The following is a 24,580-nucleotide window of genomic DNA, read 5'->3' as shown; positions in this document are numbered from 1 at the left end:
GTGGAATATCATAAAAAGGAATTACTGGTTGTAAAAAGCATTCATAAGGTATTAACGTAGATATAATTTCTGTTCCTATAGTCTTTGCACTTTTATATAGCAATGAAATCTTTATTACAATGACATTAGATCCATATCTAATGATGCTATCATCATTGTGACAAAGGTGAAGTGAAATGATTATGGTATAAATATTGCAAAAATATGAGATATCTATAACAATCGACACAAAATACTTAATTATGTTAAATTATATGTTCGGAAAGTTCGTGCCGATTTTCGGTAGCTGGCATTAGGACAAGTCTGAATATACCAGAATGATTGAAAACTAATGACTCATGTACATATTCTAAAAGGTGATATCTTAGGCATCTTTAGAAAAAAACTTTCGTTTCGATATATTAATTTTTATTAATTTTATACGCTTTTAAATATAGAAAAAAACAAAGTACATTATAAGCGTTTAGAAACGGTGCTATAGTTGAAAGATTTGTGCGGAAGTGATTTGCTAGGTTTAAAGCTGGTGATTTCAACCTTGAAGATCATGAACGCCCGGGTAGGTCCTCCACCACTGATGAAGATCAGATCAAAACAGGGATCGAGAATAACCCGCGCGTTACGACACGTGAATTAGCAAAAATGTTCTAAATATCAAAATCCATCATTCACGACCATTTTGTGAAGCTTGACTATATATACCGTTTTGATGTATGGCTCCCCACGATTTAACGCAAAAGAATCTGATGGACCTCATTTTCACTTGCGATTCGCTCTATAAACGTAACGAGGAGACATCATTTTTTAAACAAGCAGTGACGATGGATAGAAAATGGATTATTTATAATAATGTTGAGCGGAAAAGATCTTTGGAAAACAGAATGAATCTCCTTTAGTCGCCCAAAAGTCGGTCTGCATCGGAAGAAAGTCATGCTTTGTGTTTGGTGGGACTGGAAAGGATTCTTGTATTATGAGCTTCTACCAAACAACCAGACGATAAATTTGGAAAAGTATTGCTCGCAATTAGGCGAATCAAAAGAGAGCAATCGAACAAAAACTAACGAATCGAGAGAGCGTCGTGTTTCATCAGAACAATGCACAGCCTCGTGTGTCTTTGACTACTCGACAAAAGCTGTTGGAGCTTGGTTCGGTTGTACTACCCCACCCACTGTATTCATCAGACATCGCATTCTCAGATTTTCACCTATTTAGGTCATTATAAAATTCTCATAATGAAAAACATTTTAACTTTTCGGTCGACGTAAAAAATCATATTGAAAAATTTTTCGCCGAAAAATCTGGGAGGTTCTGGAAGGATGGAGGAAGGTCATGGAACAAATTGGCACGTATAAAGTTCAATAAATGTGTATCGAAATTTAAATGTAGTGCGTTTGAATTTTCCTTAAAAATCGGAACGAACTTTTCCTTAAAAACCCGAATAGCAATATCTTTATACTGAATTATACTGAAATTTCCCGAAGCAAGATTTACAAAAGAACATTTCCATAACAAAATTCTCCTCGCAATTTAATAATTATTCCATGGCAGAAGAACAAGATCGCACGATAAAATTACGAGAACTGGACTGCGGATTTGTATGCATTTATGGAAAATTTAAAGATGCAAAAATGCAGAAGAAGTACATAATATGTAAAAATGTATAAAATATTCAAGGTGCAGTATCCATTCTAATATTTAGTGGGCAAAACTGATCTCTGCCCAGGTTCCATTTTTTCTAATTATATTCGTAAGGATGTGTAAGTTTGCATAAACATGTAATGCAAAACGATGAAGAAAAACGTACATTTTAATTTCGCTGTCTTCGAATCCCACTTCCGCTGTTAGAAATTTCTCGAAATAACTTGTGCTCTTCCTGAGCTGAAGGTACCTTTTTTACGCGACGGTAAATTGCGACAGTAAATTTGCATAAATATTCGTAGTCCAGTGAGAACGTAAGGAATCATCGTTCTATTTATGGCGTAACGTTTTACGGAAAGAAACGTAGATAGAACGATTCACTTTAACGTAAGCGCGTTACGAATTTTAATGGAAGCTGTACTCCTCTGGCTATGGCTACTGTGAGACGCGTGGGTATGAAAAGGCGTCGTGTTACCAGGGTTTCACGCGTCACTCAACCCTCCGGGGATCGGCTAACCACTTAGTCGTAATGATGGTTTTTCACCACAATCGAGCTTCGTATCTAAAGTTCTAGAACAATTGCATCGATTTCCTAATACTGGCTCGTTTACCGGTTAAACTCTAGCCAATGTAAGTACACGCGCGTCTACTCTTTAATTAATATCCACTTTTTTATTTACGTACACAAGTTGATGTTCTCTGAGTTTGTTGACCATCTTTTTCTCTTTGTATTATTTCCCTCGAACGTGTACTATTTATTTCGATACTCAAGGATTTCCTGTTTTCTGCACTTTGCAGGAAATTGCTATGACGAAGATTTTTGGGCAAATATTTTCTCAAATTTTAGAATGGGATACCTCTGGCATTATAAATTTTCAAACACAAAAATATTTATATAATGTAACGTGATAAAGAACATGCTCATTCCTGTTATTTGATTCTGCGTTGTGACCTTTGTACTCGCTGCATCGCTGATCAAATTTCAAAATTTTTTTTTACAAAGCACACGATATATTCAAAAGAGTCTTCCACGACAAGTGCTCGAATATTCTCGTAAGTGATTGCGCATGTTACGTAAGTATATTCTACATCATTTCGATTCGCATACTCTTCTAGAAGGTCCGCTTCTCCAAGGTTAAATCTCAAGTATTTCACTTTTCTACCAGATATGTGAAAATAATTTAAGCATTTATCATAGCAATTATCAGCCTAATAGCAGTCATAGCAACTACTTTCCATTCGTTTAGACTCCAAACGCTTAGACTGCGAGTGCGAAAATGAGCGTGAACATACGATTCAGCATCACGAGCGAGCTCGTAACAGGATCTTCGAACAGCGAACGTTACGGAGCAAATAAAGAGCTGGATCTAAACCTGCTTGGAATTCACGAAGCTTGCTAATTATGTTTGACTTACGAACTCAGGCTAATTCGCGAAATGATCCAGACCAGAGTGAATCTGGCGCGAGAAACCGTGTGGCGTGTGCCTCCTGCCGTTCCTCGTCTTTCCTATCGTCTCATATATCCACAAGCGAATGTGTAAAATCAATAGGGATATCTTTCAATGGGATTTAACCGCTGCGTCTCGAATCTGCTCGCAGTAGTTTCATAACGCAATCGGCGTTTACGAGCTTCGCCGGCTCCTTATCGTTCACATCTAGTGACCAATGTAAACGAACCTCGCGATGGCCAGAAAATCGCTCGAAGAAATTACTTTACAATCTTTTATAGTATAGTGTTTACTTTGGTAAAAGTTCTAGAAGCGAATTATAGAAGTTTCATTCGTTAACAGATTGTAGTAATTAGCGATTAATCCCGAAGAATAGTGGCTTTCTGATACTGTTTGCTACCGAATCTTGGTGATTCTCCTTATTCATAACATCGACAGATACATTTTGGAAATAGACTGCAGGAAGCTTTTTATATATAGTATACACTTTTATATTTATTTTATAGTTATATATATATATTTCGTTACATCTAAGAAAATGCGTTTCGTTCGTGATAGTCATGTAAAAAGTGTTTGAGTTAGATGAGAATTTGCTTAATCAAATCGTGTGTTTAATTATACACTTGAATCTTGTGATATGTATATTAATTGTGTAACACAAACATTGAAATTTTGATGCTGCTTGCAATACCTTCTGGTCTATATTATATCATTAAAATAGTGAAAAATTCTTCGTAATATAAAATTAGCCTTTTGTTTCGTTTTAATCAAAGTAAACAAAATTTTAATCGAAATAACAATTACCTACAAATGGTCAGACAGTAACATTGCTTTCTTGCCATATAGCGTCATAATTAAACTTCCACTTTGAAAGCCGCTAAGAAAACATTTCTACAACTTCAACAGAATTTCAACTTCGTCTTTAATCACAGAATACTTGGAATATGGTTACCTCAGAATCGGGAAATATTCTAGGTCCTCTTCACCGCGAAGTAACGAGCGCATAAACTTCGTTCAAAGTGAAAGAGGAAAATGCTTCGACAGATTTTGAAATTTTAATTATGATCGCGCACTTCGATCGCGAAAGCTTTGGGCATCAAATTTCCAAAACACGCAAAAGCTCATCAAAAGGCTGGAGAACTGAATTCTTGAAGAGACGATCAAAACTGCCTCGGGGGATTTTTATTCAAGCGACTCTTCTCTCTTTTTCCATCCTGAACAAACGATTATGAGTGTGCTTGACATCATTCAAGTCGATCGTCATGGTTTTTTTTCCAGGAATTACATCTTCTTTTCGTTGCGGGATTAATCTAACTCCTAATTAGTTGAAAAATCGATTCGACCGATTCGAAACCAATGGAATTCAATAGCCTGAGTTTCAGCATGTTTAGCATCGTTATGGAATTTGATATTAACTTTCATCGTAAAATCTGGATATCCGATACGTTAACGTAACTCGATATTCGCTCGAAGAAATGTAAAAGTTTCGATATTAGAAAGTAAAGGACTGAAATTTTAAGGTGTATATAGTAGCCAATCACGTAATATTCACTTAGAATTAATATTTTTTTCTATCACTATGGAAATCTCAAAACATTTGTATCGTAAGAAAAACTTATCGCTCTTTATTTCACGCTAAAATATGGAATATTAAAATCACTCTTATATTTTTCATACATCTAAATATCAAGTTCCATCTACAAAAAATTAATGGAAAATTATATGTGCGGGTAGCTATCGTACGAGCTTCACATTTAAGGGAAAAAGTTCAGAATATCTAGACGATCAGGAGAAAATAGTTGTGTAAAGTTCACTGTAAAAGTAAAGCTTATGGAAGCGGATGAGAAGAATGAAGGGAAGTGTTTCAAAGGAAGTGCTCTTTAATCAAGAAAATCGCGCACATTTTCTCATCCCGTCCGTAAACTGTCCGTCCCACTACGTTAAACGCGACTGGAGGAACCGTTCTGTGTTATTAGATTTATAATTGAAGACAAGCCGTAGGGGCTCGTAAGTTCGAGTTTTGACACTATCATCTAAACTCGTTTTCTTCTTTCAGTGAGCGTTTTATTGTCTTTGTAATTGATTATGCGTTCTATAAAAGTGCATGTACTTGAGAAAACTAGATCGACGTGTGCTTTGAATAAATTTATGCTAGAATAAACAAAATTTTTATATAAGGCCGTAGAATAACAATTTAATTTTGATAATCCGACGGAATTATATATTTTTAGAAGATAATTTTTAGTATATCTGATTTAAATTAATACGAGTCTTCGAGGAAGAAAGAAACAAGACATTTAATCTTTCTCAAAATTATTTAACTTTGATAATTTAATATATAATATTTAATATAATTATGCCAATTAACATATTTGCCTTTAAAAATATTTTTATCTTTATTGGTTGCATGCCTTGAATTAAAGTTATCTTGCCTCAAAAATGATCTTATCCTTTGAATTAAAATTTCAGTCTTTCACTTGATGCATCAAAATAATAGAATTGCGATTGTTGTAAAATTTCATGAAATCCTATAAATTAATTGCAACAGAATTTACAACGAAAGAAGTAGTAAAAAAAATACCAAAAAAATACCAAACGAGGAATTAAAGCAACACTTATATTCAGGTGGAACTATATTCATTTTAAAACTACGATGGGAAATTACCTAGTACTTAGGATTATAATGTTGACTTTACATTCTGATTTTACAATAACGTCCAAGCTATGTACGTTATAACGAGGATTCTAATTGGAGCATATTACAATTGTTGTAGTACATAATCTTTTCCATAATATGGAATTTAGGATGGACTTGCCGTAAAAATAGTAATATAATGAAGTTACTATAAAAATGTAGATACGATAATGTTCGTTCTGAAATTTGTACAAAAATAGTAGAGTAAAAAAGGATAGAGTAAAAAAGGACGAAAAATTACAGTCAAATCTACAAGATTTATAAATCTGACCTATTTTTCAAATCGCGTTTTTAATTCAATATAGAATTTAAATTTCATGTATAAACGTGTCATAGTCTATAGTACATTCATGGATACAAGAGAACCGCTGAAGCACGAATCGATACAACCACGTACTTATAGGTACTGGTCCAATAATATTAACTATACTCTTTCAGTCTCTTCGCCTATAAGTGTTCAGATATTCCTAAGTTTCCATTCCACTTGAGCAAAAAGTATTTTTTTATGTGTTCCTTCAATATGGTTGTGTCACGATAATCCGACGTGACATGGCTAAAAATGATCATAGCGATTTATTTCTGTACGATAAAATTGCTCCGACCTGTTTAACTTTCTCTCGATAGTCTTTCTTTTTCTTCTGAATAAAATGTCTGTAGATTTTTTGAACGAAATATATGAAAATTTATTGAAATGATACTGAATGAATTGAAACGATTACTTCGGCTTATCTTTCTCTCCTTAAAAATTTTTCCTCTCCTCTTAAATGGGAAAGTTTTATATCAAAGATTATATAAACATGTTTTTAGCGAAATGTATGAAAATTCTTCGAATTAATGTATTAAATGAATTTTATAGTATTTTAGATGTAAATATTGAATTTTTCATGACCTGTCGCTCTCTGTTCGAATAGTTATTTTTTCCAAATAGGAGAGTTATACAAACATTTTGAACTAAAATCTTCTTAGAAAAAGAGATAAAAGCCAAAGTTTCAAAATTCTAAGATATTTCTATATTTACGATTTTTTACTTGGTCGTTAAAATATAAACAATAAGTTTCTAAGTTTCGTAATTAACTCTAGCCATAATTCTGTCAAGTCGTAAGGGCGTATTTGCAACTTTCGTTTAAATCAAATCACTGCTGTCAAATAGTTCAGAAATGGTTTATCTATGCGCATATTAAACAAGAAAGCCGTATCAGTATATAAAAACCGAAGTATATAAAGTTTATATTCCTATGCGAAATCGATGATTGATTGTTAAATGCTAAAACTCGTTCTTAACGTCTAAAAGTCAAAACCAACTTTTGGACAGATACGCCAATTTGAATTAACACGGCGGTATTAATAAAGCCAGTTTCTGCATTCGTATCACGGAAAGGCACAGTCGGATGATTTCGCAATTACGTTGACGTTTCGTTGACTCACGCGAAACGCTACACTAGTTTATAATTTCAATCTCGATGCGAGTCGCACGGTGTTCCATTATACAGAGAGGACGCGTTAACTACGTTTAGCGTAGTACATGTAAAAGGATAGTATAGCTATTCCTTTTTATCATAATAATAATTCACTCTGATACGGATTTCTATATTATAAGATAGCCGATTCGTTAGACTATCGACTGGCCTAGATCCTTCTCAAGGATGTTCTCAACGCGATCATCGTTCAGTTATCCGTCTTCGCTCTGATTCATTCTCTCTTGCATATTAAAATATATGCTAATGAGAATTTGCTATCTATTTGCTCAATTAATTTCGTTTTTATTGTTGGAATTTATTGACAGTGTGAGTGGTAGGTAATTGATTTAAGAAATATAAGGTACATAATTAATCGAGGGTTTGTAAAACAAACAAAATAAATCTCACACATATGTCGATATATAATCAGAATATACATCAAAAGTTAGAAGCTATTAGTGTTGACAAATTTCTTTGTATAGGGGCGTCAAATTTTATGAGTTCTACGTTTATTTGACATAAAATTGTGCAAGAGAAGTCTACAAACTACAATCTATAATTTGCCAATTCACTAAAATTATTTATTGATAAATCATTGCGCAAGAGGATCATGGTAATTAAAATTTTGCTCTCCGATGAATTTTTCTATTTGATCATTAAAGCCTTTTAGCAGTGTGAAGAATGAATTAATAAATAATTGGTTAAACGTTTATGAACACAAATTTTTGACAGGTCTCAATTTCTACATTAAATTAAATACCAGTTTTCTCTTGAAAATATTCATTTATATACATATAAATATATAGATAATTAGAATTTGATTTTTCGATAAATCTTTTTATTTGACTATTTAAGCGAATGTTAATTTTATCTGTTTAATATTAGATTAAATTAAAATCTATATGCCCGACCATGTTGACGTAAATGAGATAAACTAATTGACGATCCTTCAAACTAACTAAATTACGCTTTATATGTAATTTAGTTGCGTTAAATGGTAAAGTAAAGGACGCAGATATGAAATGTTTACTTGGATGAAATATTATTTACAGGTTGACGCACAATTTGTAGTGACTTTTATGATAAAATGTCGTAGGAATCGCATGATAGAACATGTTTTTAAAGCGAAACAAAATAACGTAGAGACGTTATACAAAAGCTGAACATACTGATCGCTTGTCAATAGCGCCGGAAACCACCACGTATAACTGCAGAATATAGAAACTTTTATGCAGTTTCTTCTAAACAATGAAGAATCATAAATATTGTTTTAAGAATGTATATATACAGGTAAGAAAGGCTACGATATAATGAAAAAATAAGTTAAATATCATAAAATAGAATGATAACTAAGACTATAATGAAGCATTTTTCCTCATATCTTTAAATGTCTTCAAGAACAGTGTTCAGATACTGCAATATACGCACGTTTGTGTTTAAACAAAACAAAATATAATAAAATATCATAGTATCAGAAATAAAATTATTAAGGGCTATCCTCTGTACAAAACGATAATTTCAAGTCCAAGATTTCATAACAGACACGAATAAACAGAATCTTAAAAGCCCTCTTCTCTTTATATTTCATATTCTCAAATAACACTGAAATCCATTCGCACAGAAAAGACCATCAAGCAACCAAAAAGCACGAAGGAACCTAAACCATTTACCAGTGAATCAAATCGATCACTGATACCATCCACCTATAACCACTCAGCAACGGCGGAAGTGGGTGTCGACTGCCTCCAAATCAAAACCGACCAAAAATCCAAAAGCCTAAATTTCATCTCACCAAACAATTATGACAAGATACGAGTAAACGACCAGCTCGTACAAAAATTTATCGGCACAGGGTCAATTGAAATTTTAGAGTCGCAAGGCAAAATGCTGCTGATCATTTTGGAAGCATTTACGGTCGGAAAGCGTGCTATCATTGCGACAACAAAGGACTGCAAGAGAGAGAAAGAGAAAGAGAGAGAGAGAGAGAAAGAGAGAGAGAGAGAGAGAGAGAGAGAGAGAGGAGGGAATTTAAAAGGCGGGGATCCGCGAGTCCATGAAATGTCTCTTTATTCAGTGGTTGCTGGCTCGTTTTGCGGAAGGATTGGCCCTGTAATCGGGTCGCGACATGGAACACTTGAGAAAATTAGAAGCAGAAAATTTCACGCCAGGAGGCAAATCGATTAGCCAGGCTCGCCCACGTTTTTCACTGGTCGACGTTTCGAGTGGCGTGTGCAGCTGAGAAACGTTCATGTCACGGCGAGGAACGACGGTGAAATGAGGTATAAAAAAGAAAAGAAGGCTACGAGCAGTGAATCGAAGGAATAGAATTATTGTGGATCGATATCGATACGGTTGACTGGTTGGTGCACGATCGGTACAAAAGCTGTCGAGTACAAAGAAAAATTGCCGAGGACTGCGAGGGTAAAGGGGTGGGGAACGGTTCCGAAGGGATGGACGAACTACGAAGGGACGATGACGAGCGGACGAACGACGATAAGCGAAGAAGTCGAAGGTAAAGAGGAAAGTTTTGAAACGACAGAGCCAAATATCGTCCAACGACCGTTCTCGGAAATAGTTCTGGGATCAAATGACCGAAAATGCTTGCTTTGCATGATGATCGAAGGCCTAGATTGTGCTTCTACCCACGAAATGTTCCCCCCCTTTTATCCCTATACCCTTTCGTCCTTATCTAGGACTGATCACCAGGCGACAGAGGTACAGTGTATATTGAGAAAATGTAAAAAAAATAACTTTCATCTTTTTCCTTTTTAAAAGATTAACACGAAAAAGGAAAAGAATAGGATGTAAGATGAGAAATATCGGTTCTATATGAAAGGTAATCAAAGAAACATATAATCTCTGTTGTGAAACACTCTAATTTGCTATCGTCTACATAGTTCCTAGTCATTAAGAAGGACCATTACGAACACGATCGAAAAGACCGTTTAATAAAGACCTGGAATTTCACAAAGTAGATAAAAAGACGTCTATTTATGACATCAACGGAGAACCGCCAAAGGAAAGCGATATCTAGCTGAACGAAGGAGGAGAACACCGAAGAAACAGCCCTCTTAAGGCAGCTTAGGAAACCGTAGAACTTTTCTTCAACCGAAATTCCTCGCCAGATTTAAACCGAAAAAAATCATCAACGAGTAGAGCCGAAACACATTTTCACTAAACGAAGAGATAGTTGCTATAAAGAAACGCAAGAGGGATATTTTGATGAAAAAAAAAAAAAACAGTACTCACGGTGCTTGTTCGTCGGTTGCCTGCTCTTGAACGATGCTCGCAAGCTTCCTCTGCTCGCTGGTTGCTCGCTGGTCGACCTCGACACGGACCGGGACCGATTCGGAAAACGAGCGTGAACGAGTCTCGTGTCTGACGATGTGAAGGAAAGAAAAAACACACGGGGCGGTCGCGTTTTACAAGCGCATCGTTATACGCCCTGCGACATCGACGACGGTGTAGACGGTGGAAAATCTATCGGTGGCACGGTCTCTCGACGGTGGGACACGAGTGCGCCTGACCGGTGGCGGACACGAACATGGCCGACCCGACGAAATCGATAAAACACGTTACGTTTTCCGCCGTTTCGACGGAGCCGACGCTGTGCACCTTCCGCCCCTTCTGGACAGATGCGTGCGCCGGAGACGTCGAGCCGTCGTCGACGATCAGCACAACGTTGTTGTAGTCGTAAAAGACGTTACGTTGAACGACAGGCGCTTGATGCTTCTGCCTTCTAACTTTTCCATTATACTTTTGATACATCTACCTTTTCGTGATCTTCTCTAATTTTCTCCGGTTCTCTGAATGTAGGGTGTAGAAAGACTCATTCAGATTTAGGAGCTGTTCGAATTCAAGTCGCTTCATATTTCAAGTTTGTGTTTACGTACACTCTCGTTCATAAGTATTAGGATACCTACTGGTTAGCTTTATATCAAAGAAAAGATCGATCGATCGGAATTTTGTATCCGTGAAAGATCATGATCAATGTCGCGATAATTTGTAGGAAACTGTACGGGTTGCAGTAATATAGCAAATTATCGTAACCGGATGTTGTGTTTGTATAATTTTCTAGTCTGAATACGCTCTATCTTCGATGCCTCTACCTTTTCGTGATCATCCCTAATCTTCTCCAGTTCTGATTTTATAGACAGTAGAGAGGCTCATTCAGATTTAGTGGCGTTAATTCAAGCCGCTTCAAACTTCGAGTGTTTATATACACTGCCGTTTGTAAGTATTAGAATACCTATTAGTGGATTATCAGAATTTTGTGTTCAGAAATTTAGTATCATGGAAGTATCGTTAACGAAAATATAATTAGCGATGTTAAGTAATAAACATTAGAGCATATCTTGATCTCGTAGGGAAATGAGTATTAATTCAAATTGTAAGGGAAAAAGAGACAGACAAAAATTTGTTCTATTTGTTTTATGAAAAACTATTTTCATGAGTTACAAACGAGTGTTATTGAATTATAATAGTTGCATATTGATCTTCAAAATATGTTCATTTAAACACAGATGAGAAAAATTGAAATGAATTAAATAAAAGTGTCTGGAAAATTTATTCAAAATATGATCCTGAATATAGTTGAGTCTTGAAATCAAGTAACACAAATATAGTGGAAAGATTAATAGTACGAATACTTAAATTGTCTATAACTATGTACATATATCATCCAATTAAAGCAATGATCTAGAAGCACGGCGGATGTAGATAGAGAAGAAATTAATTTCATTTGAAAAGTTTTCAAGCTAAGACTTCAAACAAGATAGTAATTCTAAGAGATGTTAATAATGTTCTAACATTTCCAGTTTATTTCAACCTTCTTTTACTTATGAAAAGGAATGTAAGCTAGGTTAATTTTATTAATCTTCCACTGGATTGTCTCTATAATTTCTATTTTGCTTTTTATTCATCTTTTCCGCTATAAAATCACAATATGTACATTTTCACTTGGTTTTATAATGCGTATAGTAATCACGATGTTTAACATTATAGTAGCGACAATGTTGCTTTTGTTTAACATTAATCTTCATTTTCTATGTCAAAAATTCGTGAGCATGAAAAATCGTTCCCCTTTTCCTTTTGTCTTCGTCGTTCATGCTTCGTAGCTGTGAAAGCATTGTCCCATTTTTATTTTGTTTTATTTCTCATTCTTCCCACTTCAAAGTTGCGAAAACGCGACAGAAATTTCATATAGTTCCGTTTCTTTTTCTTTTTCTTTAATCCTTTTCACCCGCAGTCGCTAACATCCACCTCCATTAGTCAAATAGATGCAAAAAAACCATACACACGTATCTTTATTTACTTACTTTCAAACCAACATTTTATAGCGCAAAGGAATTACTTAACTGAAACGAAAAATGCAATTTTCGAGGTTGTTCAGTATCTTTTGCAAGAAAGTCTAATTAAATTACGATATCATAGATTTTTATTGACTGTATAAATTTCCCGAGTTCAATTTAATTAACTTGTTTGATCTTTATGCTGCTTAAAAGTTTTATTTATGAAGTCAAGAAAATTAAGAATGTAACTGGTAATTAAATTTTCTTTTGCACTACAGGGATAGACAATTAAATTACTGCTTGTACAGACAAAGCTATATATGTAGTTAGAAGGTCCTGATAATTACGTATGACGAAAATATAATTAAATGTAATTAAATAAAAATGGAAAGTATAGGAAGAAAATATAATAGTTCGCCTTTGCTGTTCAGTTGATTTAAATTAAGTAAAAGGAACTGTTGTAACATAGCATTGAAAAGAACAACTTATTAAGTACAGATTATTCTAAAATAAGCTTGTTAAACTTTTAGCGTATAACGATATTTTTGAAACGGATCTAAATTCGTAATACAAATGAAATCAGGAAGATTCTATGACTCAAAATAGGACGAAAATAAAAATTAAATTTCGTTGGAGGTTTCATCTTTTAGAAAATCGAGATTGAACGTTTATCAAGTGCATGTATATTTGATCAATTCCTGATTGAACAGAAGTGGATAATCGACAGAAGGTTATTTTACTTATTACTATATGTAATATCTACTATAAATTAATACAAAGTATGACTTCTGCTTCTCCCCGGTGATTTTTAAACGTTTTATATGAATTTAGATATTTATAATTTTACCATATGTTACAATATATCACGAAAAAGTAAATTCATTAATAGAATGAAGGAATCACGCTCAGAGGGGATGAACAAACGATTCCATGGTACCCGCTGTTCAGTAGAGTGTAACTTATCGACCAAATATCGACTTACGGAACTTCAGTTTATGAACACTTTGTCGGACATAACGTTGAAGAGCATCCTCGAATCATTATTTAGAGGCTAGTGCTTGGCGTCGAGTGGGTCTTCAGTTTTATTTCAACGAAAGTAGCTCAGCCTGCTTGCGCTTTAAAACTTCACCAATTCTATTGGCAAAGACTACTTTATCGAGATGGAAAATACGGAAGTAATCGAGCAAAACGATTCGTGGTCGAACGATTTAAACGATTCGGATTTAAATGGCATTCGAAACGAAGTATCGTCTGCATCGATTTATGGAGACGGCTTAGAATCGCCTATATTGGGTAGTTCTTTTCGAGTTCCGGATATACCGAAGAGATATATCGAACCGATAGCTCTTGATACGTCGCTACCTTACGTGAGTATGTCTCTATCGATAACTTGGTACTCTATGGTTTTTGTTTTGGAGGCGGGTATATTCAAATCTGAATACAGAAGGCGTTTGTTTTACTTGTATTGTTATTTAAAATCGGAACTTGTAATAGATCGATTTATGGTAGAATACCTTTATGACAAATTTATATTTCCAGATTCCAGTTTATATACATTTGAAAACATATGATTTAAAACCTATCGAAAGACCATCAACACCTTCTATATTGTCTGAGTTACGATTGAGATGTCAGTAAGTAAACGTTGGTTCTTTCAGATAAATTATTTTCACAACACGAAATTTTTCAATATTAAAATACTCTAAATTGAATTGGTGAAAAATGGGGGTATTTAAAGAGCTGTTCCGAAAAATTTTAGAAATGATGCTGAATCGTGCAAATCCTCTAAAGCTCTACCGTCCTCCAGAAGAACCAGTAAAGAGAGGTCTTCTATCTCCTTAAAACCGCGGGAAGCGAAATAAATTTGAAAATGATATATCAGATCGATTTTGTTAATGTATTTAATTAACGCCATTTCTATATGATACAAACTTTACTTTATCTTCATATAATTTAGTTGCTAACTATAAAAATAAAAATATATGAATTTTTAAATTAATATATAAGAATAGATATTTCATATAATTATTGTAGTTAATTTTGTTATACTTAATCTGTAGTTAATTTATTATACATTTTATAATATATTTATTTTAATATTATTTTCTTTGATTTAACAATTTAATTTAATTTAACTTCTTAACTATCAGTTATTTAAACAACATTCCTAACGCAAGTTAATGTTAACTTGTATAAAATATATCTTACCTTTGTAAATTGTATCTTCTATGAATTATACTTAAACAATTAATAAAACGTATTTTATATGTCTTTTTTGTATACTTTTCTATTTAGTTCATACTCTATGCCAATATGGTTGTGAATGTGTGCTTTGACCGCGACAAAATGTACAGAGTAGGAGGTTCTTACAATTAGGTTATATTTAAAGTGTTTATCTTCCTAATAAATGTCGATCAATTATAGTTAATTACAACAGTGGTTAGTACTGTGAAAAAAGTAGTTACAACATGCAACAATGAAGAAATTCAACGAATTATTTACAGTCTGTTTTTTATTGCACTATTTGTATAGTGTTTGTACAACTCATTTGCTCATAAATGTTAAAAATCAGGTATAAATCTTTTTCTGTCATTTACTATTATAAGGAATCAATAGAATTATAATTATAGATATACTATTTAATGGAAGGTATTTTGATATAATTTAACGGTTAATAATTCATCTTGAATAACCTCGACGAATTCAAAGTTTAACAAAATAGTGTTATCCATGTACTTTTAATTTACAGGGTGGTGATATTCTATTGGAAACGATTTCTTCCAATGTTAGTGAAGATGTTATTACGTTAGAATTTCAATGTTCAGATGGTACTTTAGTGACACAACTCATTGATTTTAAAAATGTAATTCATTATTTTGAAACCCTATATCTTTTTTATATTTTTTACAAAGAGAAATAAAATATTTTATTTATTCCTTCAGGAAGTTCAAATAATAAAAGCTTTAGTTCTTGGTGAAGAAGAACGTGGTCAAAATCAATATCAAGTTTTATGCTTTGTTAATCATTTTTTCAAAGTGGATTTCATATCATCTGATGCTATGTCTAAATTACGGCAAAAAAATCCAGGCACTGTGCGTGTTGCAGAAGAAGATAAAGGTCACGTGAATTATACCATGGATTTATTCTTAGATGTATCCGAATCCAAAGATATTTCTAAACACATTGCAACTCTTTGTGGAGAAGCAGCTGGATCTGCTTATACCAGAAATGAAGATATAAAACAGTGGATTCAAAGGCCTGGTAAGTTATATTAATAGATAAACTAACATGTAAATAAAATTCTTTCCAATATAGTATCTAATTTCAAAGTTTCTTTATTCTTTTATTAGGCTCATCCGAACTTTCACTCATGGCAGCTGTGTACAACTTCAGCACAAATTCTATAACGCAACAAGGTACAAATGATTCAAGATCGTTATTTGTAACACGGTGTGCAGACACATCGAATATGTGGGCACCTTGCACATGTTCATTAGAATTATGTATTGGTTGGTACCCATGTGGTTTAAAATTTTGCAAAGGCAAAGGTGATGGTAAAAAAGCAGCCACTCCATATAAATGTGGCATTAAAACTTGTAAAAAATGTTTTATATTCTCATACTATTCTAAAATGAAGCAGAATTGTTTATGGGATGAATGACACATAAGAACACTGTAGATATATAGGTTTTAATTTATGAAAGAGGGCAAGATTATTCAAATTATCAGAAAGCAAAACTACCTTTGACATACTAATTTATCACATATACATTAACATCAATTTCATTTTCATCATAAATGCTTTAAAAAGTAAACATTTGTAACAAAAGGTACCTTTGTTACTTATATATCTTTGTCAAATCATCATTGATCTCACCAAATTTTTAACTTTATTTCGTCTGTACATATCAACTATTAATTGTGCTCACTCTTATCAGGGTATATCGACTTGTTCATTATAATGACCTTTTGGAGTAATTTCATTTTGAACAATTTTTAAGGTATTATTTTTCTATTTTATTTGAAAAGATGTCGTAAATATGTAATATATATATTCCATTTCACAATATCTATTCGAGAAGAAGACTAGTATGAATCAGATGATTTAGATATAATGGTCGCAAAATTTTTAAATTTGCTCTGTCCATTAGTGGGGCCCCTGTACCACTTGTCATTTATAGTAAAGGAAATCTCTCATTAGCAGTGAGACTGAAGACAGTTGTGAGTATTAGTATCATCTTCGCGAGTTGATATTAATTATATGCTTTCTAAATGTCAGTGTTTTTCTATAAAAATATAGGGTCGGTATCGGGGCTTCCATAATGACGGAAGCAGGTTAGAAGTATGTTCTCGGTACATGTACCAGGGCGTCGGCAGACCTATGTTAGATAAATTCTTACTTTTATAGGCTGTACTGAATGGATGCATTTGTAACAGTAATATTTGTATTTTACTAGGATAACTAACAAAATATTTTATAGGGAGAACAAGGTACGGTAAAAGAAGGAACTATTAAAAAAAGAAAGCGAAACTAATTCTAAAAGACTTACTTAGTTGTCATATCTTGTTATATGAAAATTATTTAAGTTTACACTTATTCATCACATTCCCAAATTAGTATTTGCCTGCATTTATCAAAAATGTAATCATTCCTAACATACCTTACGTTATATGCACAATGTGTCTTACATAATATGTACTACTAAACATACATAGTTGGTCACAAAGTAACAATGTTTATTGCATAATAGAGGGCGTAAAATTGTTCGAGAAATTTGAACAGACTGTTTTTATTAACTGTTCACAGCCGGATAAAACAGACGGCTAGCAATAAATATTTGTGTGTATACGTCATGAACACTGTAGGTTACAAATAATCCATTCAGAGTAACATGAAGACTTTCGCGTCTAATTTACTCACGTGTAGTAGTGCCACAATGCATTAAAGTGCATCTAGTCTGAGTTCATACACGTAATCTTTTCTTATTCTATTAGAAATATAAAAGAGTTGCTCAATTTATAATACAAATTGAGAAATATACTGTTGGAATGGAATTTTTTATGAGATTATTACTGAAAGTGTGTCGATAAATATAGACTTTCCAAACTTAAATGCATTTAACGAAATAAGTAAACTATACTTCTTCGGCTGTTTAATTACTGTTTATTTATGTATAAAACATTTTCATGCATAATAGTGATAAATTAATATAAAATCTAATTTTAATATTTTTTACGTACGAATAAAGTTATATTATACAAACAATATTAAATGTTAGAGTTACTAATTTATATTTAACATAATGTTTATCATTAGTTTGAAGATATCGAAGTTAATACCGAATTTTCTGTAAGTGGTAATTTGGTGCAATGTATTTTAAGGCTGGTACTATATCTATTATTATCCTCCTCAAAATTAAATAATTCATATCTCAACAAGTTTTTTATATTTCTAGCGATTTGTAAAAAATGATTACGTGTGTTTGCTTGGCACTAAATGCACTGGTATCTGTACAGAATTTTATACATGACATGTAAGGCTGCCATTTATATGTGTAAATTAAGTTCGAATTGTACATAACATAGGAGAAGAAGCACGCGCCGATGCAAAATATAAACGTTGAGGGCACGTGGGAATGAATTAAGTCTTTGTATATAAAGATCGTTTGTTAATAACTGAAACGTGTACAATTCGTAGGATATACATTATATATAAAATATTCAGTGAGTAAAAAGTATCGTTGATTTGTATGGAATAAAAATTCATTATTTGTACAAAGAGGGCGCTTGGTATTTAAATGAGAGAGAAAAAATGAGAGTATACGTTTCATAGCAAACCACTATAAACAAGACTGCAATATCTGTCCAATTTAATAATAAACATATTATATATACACGTTGCAATTCACCGCGCTTCCTCACCGACACAAAATCGTATTTAACGAAATTCCTAGCATAAGCGAACAAATGAGCAAAAAGATAATAAGTATATATACACATATATTGCACATACTTACATCTATAATCGAACATCTATGAAACTTGTAAGCGTTAAACGACACTCGTCGTTATCGATTCACTTATGTCTGTACCACCTAACGATTGTATACTATATTTCACTAAAAGATGAACGAACGAAGAAAATAGTACCACAGTCTTCACCGGGAATGAACTGCATCTGCGTATGAGTCAGTGCGATATAATTCGATTAAGTAATTTATACGCGGACTGTGTAATCGGTTAAGTTTGCAAACAGCAATATAAATTTGTACATTGTGTATATAAGTACCTACGAACTATAGGGTGACTCACAAAAAATGGAGTACACGGATAATCTTTGTCCTGTTTGTCTTGGAAGCATAGTCAAAAGCGTAGGACACAGTCTAAGAAGTTTTGAGAAAATGATTTAAAAAAATCTTTTTTGATTTCCAATGCTATCATTGTTTTTATGTAAATATGTATATTATTATTTCTGTATGATAGTTTGTATAAAATTGGATCCAGTGATACTGTTTTATGAGTCTTCATAATGAGACTACCAATTCTCAGCATTATAAATGACGAAAATTTGATGTCTCATTAAAACTGAATCTTTAATTTTCTTTGAAAAAGAATTGTAAGTCTTTAAGAAAATTGACTGGAATTTTGACAGAATATTGCGGAAAATATTTGATTTATTAAAAGATTTGGATGATCAGTTTCTTGTGAATCATCCTGTATACTTAATTACCAAACACGGTATAGACAAATTGCAGAATGTTCAAGATGTTACTGTTAGTATCTCGATAAATTATATGTGTCATTTAATGTGCATGATTAACAAAGCAGAAAAGAAAAGAAAGAAACATAAAAAGAAATTCACATGAATAACATAAGACATAAGGGTATAGACATTAATTAATGATATGGTCCAACTTAAGGAAAATATTTCAGACACTTGTTCCTGTTTGACAGAATTTCATACTTTGTTAAAGCTTTCTCTTTCTCTCCCTTTCTCTCGAATAACGAAGGCACTGATTTATTACCTTTAACTTGCGAACACATACACTGTTATGAGATTTCATTTTGGCTAACACTATAGGGGTCTGGGAAACGGGTATAGTAAGGGGATATACTAATAGCATTTAAACATTTTTCTATCGATACTTCGAATCGAAACTTGATGTTACTCACCGTGTATAATTTCAGCTTTACACATAACATTGTAACTTATACACATATTTTTTATATATATTTAATAAAAAGAACGAGTAAGCAATCGTTGAGTTTAATTAGTCCATATCTTTTAGAATTTTTACTAGTAATATATTTATTATATTATAATAAATTATTTAAAATGATATAGGGTGTTATAAATATCTTGTTTCTTGCTAATTTAGCTTTATTATTTTTAGCCGCATAAAAAAATATATCTCATTCAGTAGAATAAATACCATAATAAATAGCAATGTTAGTCTTTCTTAGTATCTTTTTTTAATTGCATATTTTTAAGTAAAAAACAATATTATTGCTATAAAGTTAAATTTCGAGATCTAAAAGAAAGATGATCTTGAAAATTAAAGCTGTTGAATGTGTTTTAACGAAATAAGTAATTGCTGCAGGAAAAAAAAACTAGATAATTGATTGAAAGGTCGACAAGATAAAACGAAACATCCTATACATTCTCAATTTTGTATTTTATATGTTTGTTTGTTTCAATCTCCAACGATGTATCACTAGCGAAATGAGTTAATTTGATAATGAGTGGTCGAAAAATACACGAGAAGCCATGAATGTTGTTGATAATTGTCTCTATTAAGTACGATACAGTAATCATAATAATTTAGTTCTCCTCCTCTTCTTTACACTCATTACCTAAATTCCATATGTCGTTTACGCAAGTGTATTCAAAATCGAGGATCGAACGATAAAATATCCACGTTTATTGCCACGTTACATATAGGTATCATCGTATGCTACATAGAGTATTAAAGACTATGAAAGTAGAAGCTTACGTGAGTAAAAAAAGGGACAAAAAAAGAAACGTTCGTTCTGCTACGTTTATGCTACATTTACAACGAGAATTTCGATCAGTCATCTGAAAGAGAGGAAAATAAGGAGATCGTGCTTATACACATATAAAATAGCCAACGAGGAGGCTTAAGAAAAGTTCGTACACTTATTTTAAACAAGGTACTTCGATTAATATCGTCTTTTTTTTCTTTTAAATAAGTATTTCTCACAGAAGATTTTACATTATCGCCATAAAAACATATATATCTATATATATATATTTTCCATTTACATTAAGTATCTGAATTTTGAAATGTGCATCATAAATAAGATGTCTAAATCGTTACGCTAGAAATAAACGTCGTTTTCGTAAACATCACGATGAATATGTAAGAAAGGATGTAGCTTATTTTTGTTGTTAAGTAGACCGCCGTCAAGCATCGATCGTTACGAGAAACTAATACGTCGTTTAATTCGTTACGGAAAATTATTCGATCTATTTTCGACGCGGAAATATGCATGTATGCTCTAAATATACAGTGCTATACTGTACCATGAGTGCATAGGTGGATAAAAATAGTTCAACAATAACGCCGTTGCTTTCAACGATTCTGTCACCGAACATTGTCATTTCGATCAATTGATCTTATAAATTAAATAAACAAGACATTTCTACAACCGTAATAACGTTTCTGGACATTGAGGAAATCGGGGTATGTCTTGATTTCTTTATGTCTCGACCGTCATTACGTGCAAATACTTCGCGCATTAAGTTTTTCGAAGTTCGAAGAGATTCGATTTTTATCGCTCTGTCAAAACGAGTAAAAAAGATTACGAGGTGTGGTTGCAATAGCATTGGTAAAAAATTGTATTTTCCAGTTTTAACACGTTGCGTTATAGCTCACCGTATTGTTATGCGTCAGGGTTTAGGATGCTACTCTACTGTATTTTCATCACCTTAAGTTAGACATGCTGACGAACGCCGAGAATTGTCTGTAATAAATAACTGTTAACTGATGAGCACAATTGTTTCTACCAGGGACCCGTTAAATTATTACGCCCTATGCTCGTTTCACTTTCTTTTCAAAGAAGATAACGCGGTAAGTGTGTCACCATGAATTTCTTTCGACGAGATTAACTTTTTGCACTTGACGATAGTTCCAGTTCTTATTTAATTAGGAATGTCGTAAACAACTTTTATTCAAGTCGTTGGTTAAATTGACCAATGAATTTGTTAGGGTAAGAAATGATAATTAACTTCTATTTATATGGAGATTGGGGAAAATAATTATGTAATTATTAAAAAGATATCCCCAAATATATTTTATATATAAAATAATGTATAATTATATATAATCATATAATAATAATTATATAATAATTATATATAAAATATATTTGGGGATGTCATCATTGGCAATAATTTATTATATTTTTTGAAATTACTCTTGAATTAAAGAGAAACTAAACATGCACATATATTTTGGTATACCTATTTTGCATGATGTTTGTTATTATTCATTCAAGTGCAAAAAGCTAAAAAGAGTAAATAAAATAGCTATTTCAAACAACAAGAAACAATAATCTATCATCAATTCTTTGTTATCTTGCAACCACACCTCCTGATCAAGAGCATTAGCACCGGAAATGTGTACAGAAATGTGTATAAGCACCGGATTCTTTAAAAACGTTAGCACCTAACTCTTCTCTGCAGCCATAAGGGCTAGATCGCCCATATCAAAATGATTATCTAGGACAGAGCTGTCTATGGGAGGGACTTCTTTCACTATAGTAGAAACAACAAATATTAAGTACTCAAGGATATTCCCTTTTTCTTTAAACATATCACATTTCTCTTACCTTTATAGTTGAATTTAGATATTTAATACATTATGTATTACATATAAATGTGTTTCACATATTGTCTGTAGCAGCGAAGTGGTGGTCGCTCAATGTGACTGAAATTTTCTGCTTCGTTGATGCTAATGACATTAATATGGTGTCACTGTGTCATCTGTCTTCGGAAGCAAGCAGGCTGTGGCGCCAACGTAGCGTCATCCGCATGTTAATCCTTTACGCTCTTCACATTTTTCTGGAGCGTTACCAACTAATCGGAGCAATAAACGTTTACCATTGTCATAGCGGAGCCATCGGGCTTTGAAGACAAATTTTACTCGACAAATTTTAAATGTATCCACTGCGACAATATTTGACGACAAAAGGTTAATACATCTTTACACCTCTAGTTAAGTATTAAGGTTCATCAGCCTTGAGTAATCAATGTTTGCAATGTTTACTATACCAAGAACCAAACAATTCGATTTCTTTACATTAAAGATTAGGCCTACAACACTCGACCGCAAGAAATCAATGCAGAAACAAGGAACACCAAGTTCCTCAGTGTTTTCCTACAGACAGCTCTGATCTAGCTGAAACACTAGCTACTGTAACAAGTCTTGCGTACGTCGGCAAGTATTACACTGAAATCGTCGTCCGCCTTCGAAACATGCTCGATACTCTGCGATTGCTGACCCTGTTGAGCCTGTTGCGGTTGTTGTTGTTGTTGCTGTTGTTGCTGTTGGTGTTCCGAATACTTGGCCACATCCATGGCCTGATGGTATTGCTCCATCGCGTGGCTTATGGCCACGTTCGAGCATCGAGCATCCTTGGCTTGATCGTCGACGATGCACTGAGAGTTCGACATGTCCAGCTGCGTCTGCTGGGGCGTGTAGTAACGAAGATCACTGGCGTAATTGTGATTGCTGTCAAGGAGATTCTGAGAGGTGAGGCTGGTATGCGTCACGTTGGTCGGATGCGAGTATTTGAAATACTTCTCCAACTGTAACGTCTGTTGCTGTTCTTCTTCGGCGGTGGTGGCCATCGCTGCCTCCATGTGACCCAGAATCGGATGCTGTTGGCCAGCGCTGGTTCCCTCCGTTTGGTACTCCTGGTGATGACTCATTTGGTACCGGTGGGATACACCTGGAAATAAATCGGTCGTCGAGAAGAATAGCCTCGTCTCCTTTCGCGTGTGACGTCGCGAATAAAGGGGCTATTATGCGCAGAGGAGAAAGCCAGAAAAGAGATTTCGGGTTGTTCGAGTTGTTACAGGCAAGTGGTTCGTATTTGCAAAACTGTCTCGCTTGGGGGTGTTGCAGTAATTAGCGTGACTGTACGGTGTTATTCGATTTGGCCGACTTGGTCGATCGTTATTGGATCTTTGAAGTTATCGTAACTATGGGTACGTTACTTTGGGAAATGCATTCTTGATAACTTAAAGAGTTATTTTTAAGTGGAATTTACTCTTTAAAACTTTTTTCTAGCTGCACTATTTTTTTCTTCAGCTCTTTATACGTATGTACATACATTGTATTATTTCAGTAACATTTACATATTTGTCTGTATACAGAAATCTCGAATGATCCTATTTTAAAAGAATAATTTTCTAATAAATTTATTTTCTGTATTTGTATGTTTTCAAAGAAATGGTTTTTACATGCACATTTCATTTTATTAACGTTTGTATTGTATACTGATAGGAATTACAGATGTTTCGGTTAATTTTAAATGTTACTATTTCACCAAGAATGTGCGATACTTTCAACACCTGTTGGTAGGCGATTTTAACTCGGCAGGTTGGCAAAGTGTTAAGAAATTTTCTGTACCGTTTGCATGTATTTGTTATTTATAGTATGCGTGTAGTTTGTCTTAAATGTTGTAAGAAATAACTGAGGGAAGATTTAGATCTTGTTGCTCCTTCTGCTCTGAATTTCTGACACTAATTCTACTCTCACTGTCGACTTTGAGAGGATACATTATATACTGCCGAACTCTTTCTAAAGTTAGCTACAGTTTTATTTATTTCGTGTTATGCAATGAAATGAAACTTTCATTTCTGTTCAAGTATTCCCAGAAATTGTAAAATGTAATTATATCTATTGCTTGTACTTCAAAGAAGTTAAATAATTCAAAGACAGAAGCTGATTGCAGGAAAAAATGAAAATTATGTAGTGAATGATGAGAGATTGTAAGAATAGCACTGAAATTACCGCATTCTCATAT

The 24,580-nt window shown here is 33.4% G+C and overlaps 4 protein-coding genes across 7 annotated transcripts in view; 2 read left to right on the top strand and 2 right to left on the bottom strand.

The window, feature by feature from the left end:
• LOC126915287 (synaptotagmin 1) overlaps positions 1–10,770 on the bottom strand; it is a 35,468-nt gene extending 24,698 nt beyond the window's left edge. Inside the window, exon 1 of one of the 2 annotated variants that reach the window (XM_050719847.1) lies at positions 10,485–10,770. The gene's annotated coding sequence lies outside the window, so the exon portion shown is untranslated. The remainder of the gene's footprint in view (positions 1–10,484) is intronic. The other variant, XM_050719844.1, reaches the window with a different exon arrangement.
• Positions 10,771–10,794: 24 nt separating this feature from the next.
• On the top strand, positions 10,795–14,407 carry LOC126915300 (uncharacterized). Of its 2 annotated transcripts, XM_050719873.1 has the most exons (4): positions 10,795–11,468; positions 13,416–13,893; positions 14,066–14,160; positions 14,286–14,407. In XM_050719873.1, exons 2-4 carry the CDS (start codon positions 13,687–13,689, stop codon positions 14,386–14,388), a joined length of 405 nt encoding a protein of 134 aa, XP_050575830.1. In that variant the 5' UTR covers positions 10,795–11,468; positions 13,416–13,686; the 3' UTR covers positions 14,389–14,407. The 2 variants fall into 2 exon arrangements, with proteins under 2 accessions (XP_050575830.1, XP_050575829.1); XM_050719872.1 differs by having other exon boundaries at positions 10,795–13,893.
• A 421-nt stretch (positions 14,408–14,828) lies between these two features.
• On the top strand, positions 14,829–19,784 carry LOC126915295 (out at first protein). The gene is made up of 4 exons (XM_050719863.1): positions 14,829–15,098; positions 15,276–15,389; positions 15,469–15,787; positions 15,877–19,784. The coding sequence occupies exons 1-4, from the start codon at positions 15,003–15,005 to the stop codon at positions 16,185–16,187; spliced, it is 840 nt and encodes a 279-aa protein (XP_050575820.1). The 5' UTR covers positions 14,829–15,002; the 3' UTR covers positions 16,188–19,784.
• Positions 19,785–20,183: 399 nt separating this feature from the next.
• Positions 20,184–24,580, bottom strand: part of LOC126915279 (putative transcription factor SOX-15) — a 69,393-nt gene continuing 64,996 nt past the window's right edge. For both annotated transcript variants that reach the window (XM_050719820.1, XM_050719822.1), the window contains exon 9: positions 20,184–23,500. In XM_050719820.1, coding sequence (XP_050575777.1) covers positions 22,956–23,500 — 545 coding nt within the window. In that variant the 3' untranslated portion in view covers positions 20,184–22,955. The remainder of the gene's footprint in view (positions 23,501–24,580) is intronic.

Source organism: Bombus affinis, chromosome 4 (assembly GCF_024516045.1).
Source record: "Bombus affinis isolate iyBomAffi1 chromosome 4, iyBomAffi1.2, whole genome shotgun sequence".
NCBI classification, from domain to species: Eukaryota; Metazoa; Arthropoda; class Insecta; order Hymenoptera; family Apidae; genus Bombus; species Bombus affinis.
The sequence above is the reverse complement of the archived record's forward strand: the minus strand, read 5'-3'. Positions and strand labels throughout refer to the sequence as shown.

Coding starts and splice junctions, on each gene's coding strand:
- LOC126915300 (XM_050719873.1), top strand. CDS start 13,687: ATGGAAAATACGGAAGTAATCGAGCAAAACGATTCGTGGTCGAACGAT. Junction 13,894..14,065: donor TTGATACGTCGCTACCTTAC/GTGAGTATGTCT, acceptor TTATATTTCCAG/ATTCCAGTTTATATACATTT. Junction 14,161..14,285: donor GAGTTACGATTGAGATGTCA/GTAAGTAAACGT, acceptor GAAAAATTTTAG/AAATGATGCTGAATCGTGCA.
- LOC126915295 (XM_050719863.1), top strand. CDS start 15,003: ATGAAGAAATTCAACGAATTATTTACAGTCTGTTTTTTATTGCACTAT. Junction 15,390..15,468: donor AACTCATTGATTTTAAAAAT/GTAATTCATTAT, acceptor TTATTCCTTCAG/GAAGTTCAAATAATAAAAGC. Junction 15,788..15,876: donor ACAGTGGATTCAAAGGCCTG/GTAAGTTATATT, acceptor TTCTTTTATTAG/GCTCATCCGAACTTTCACTC.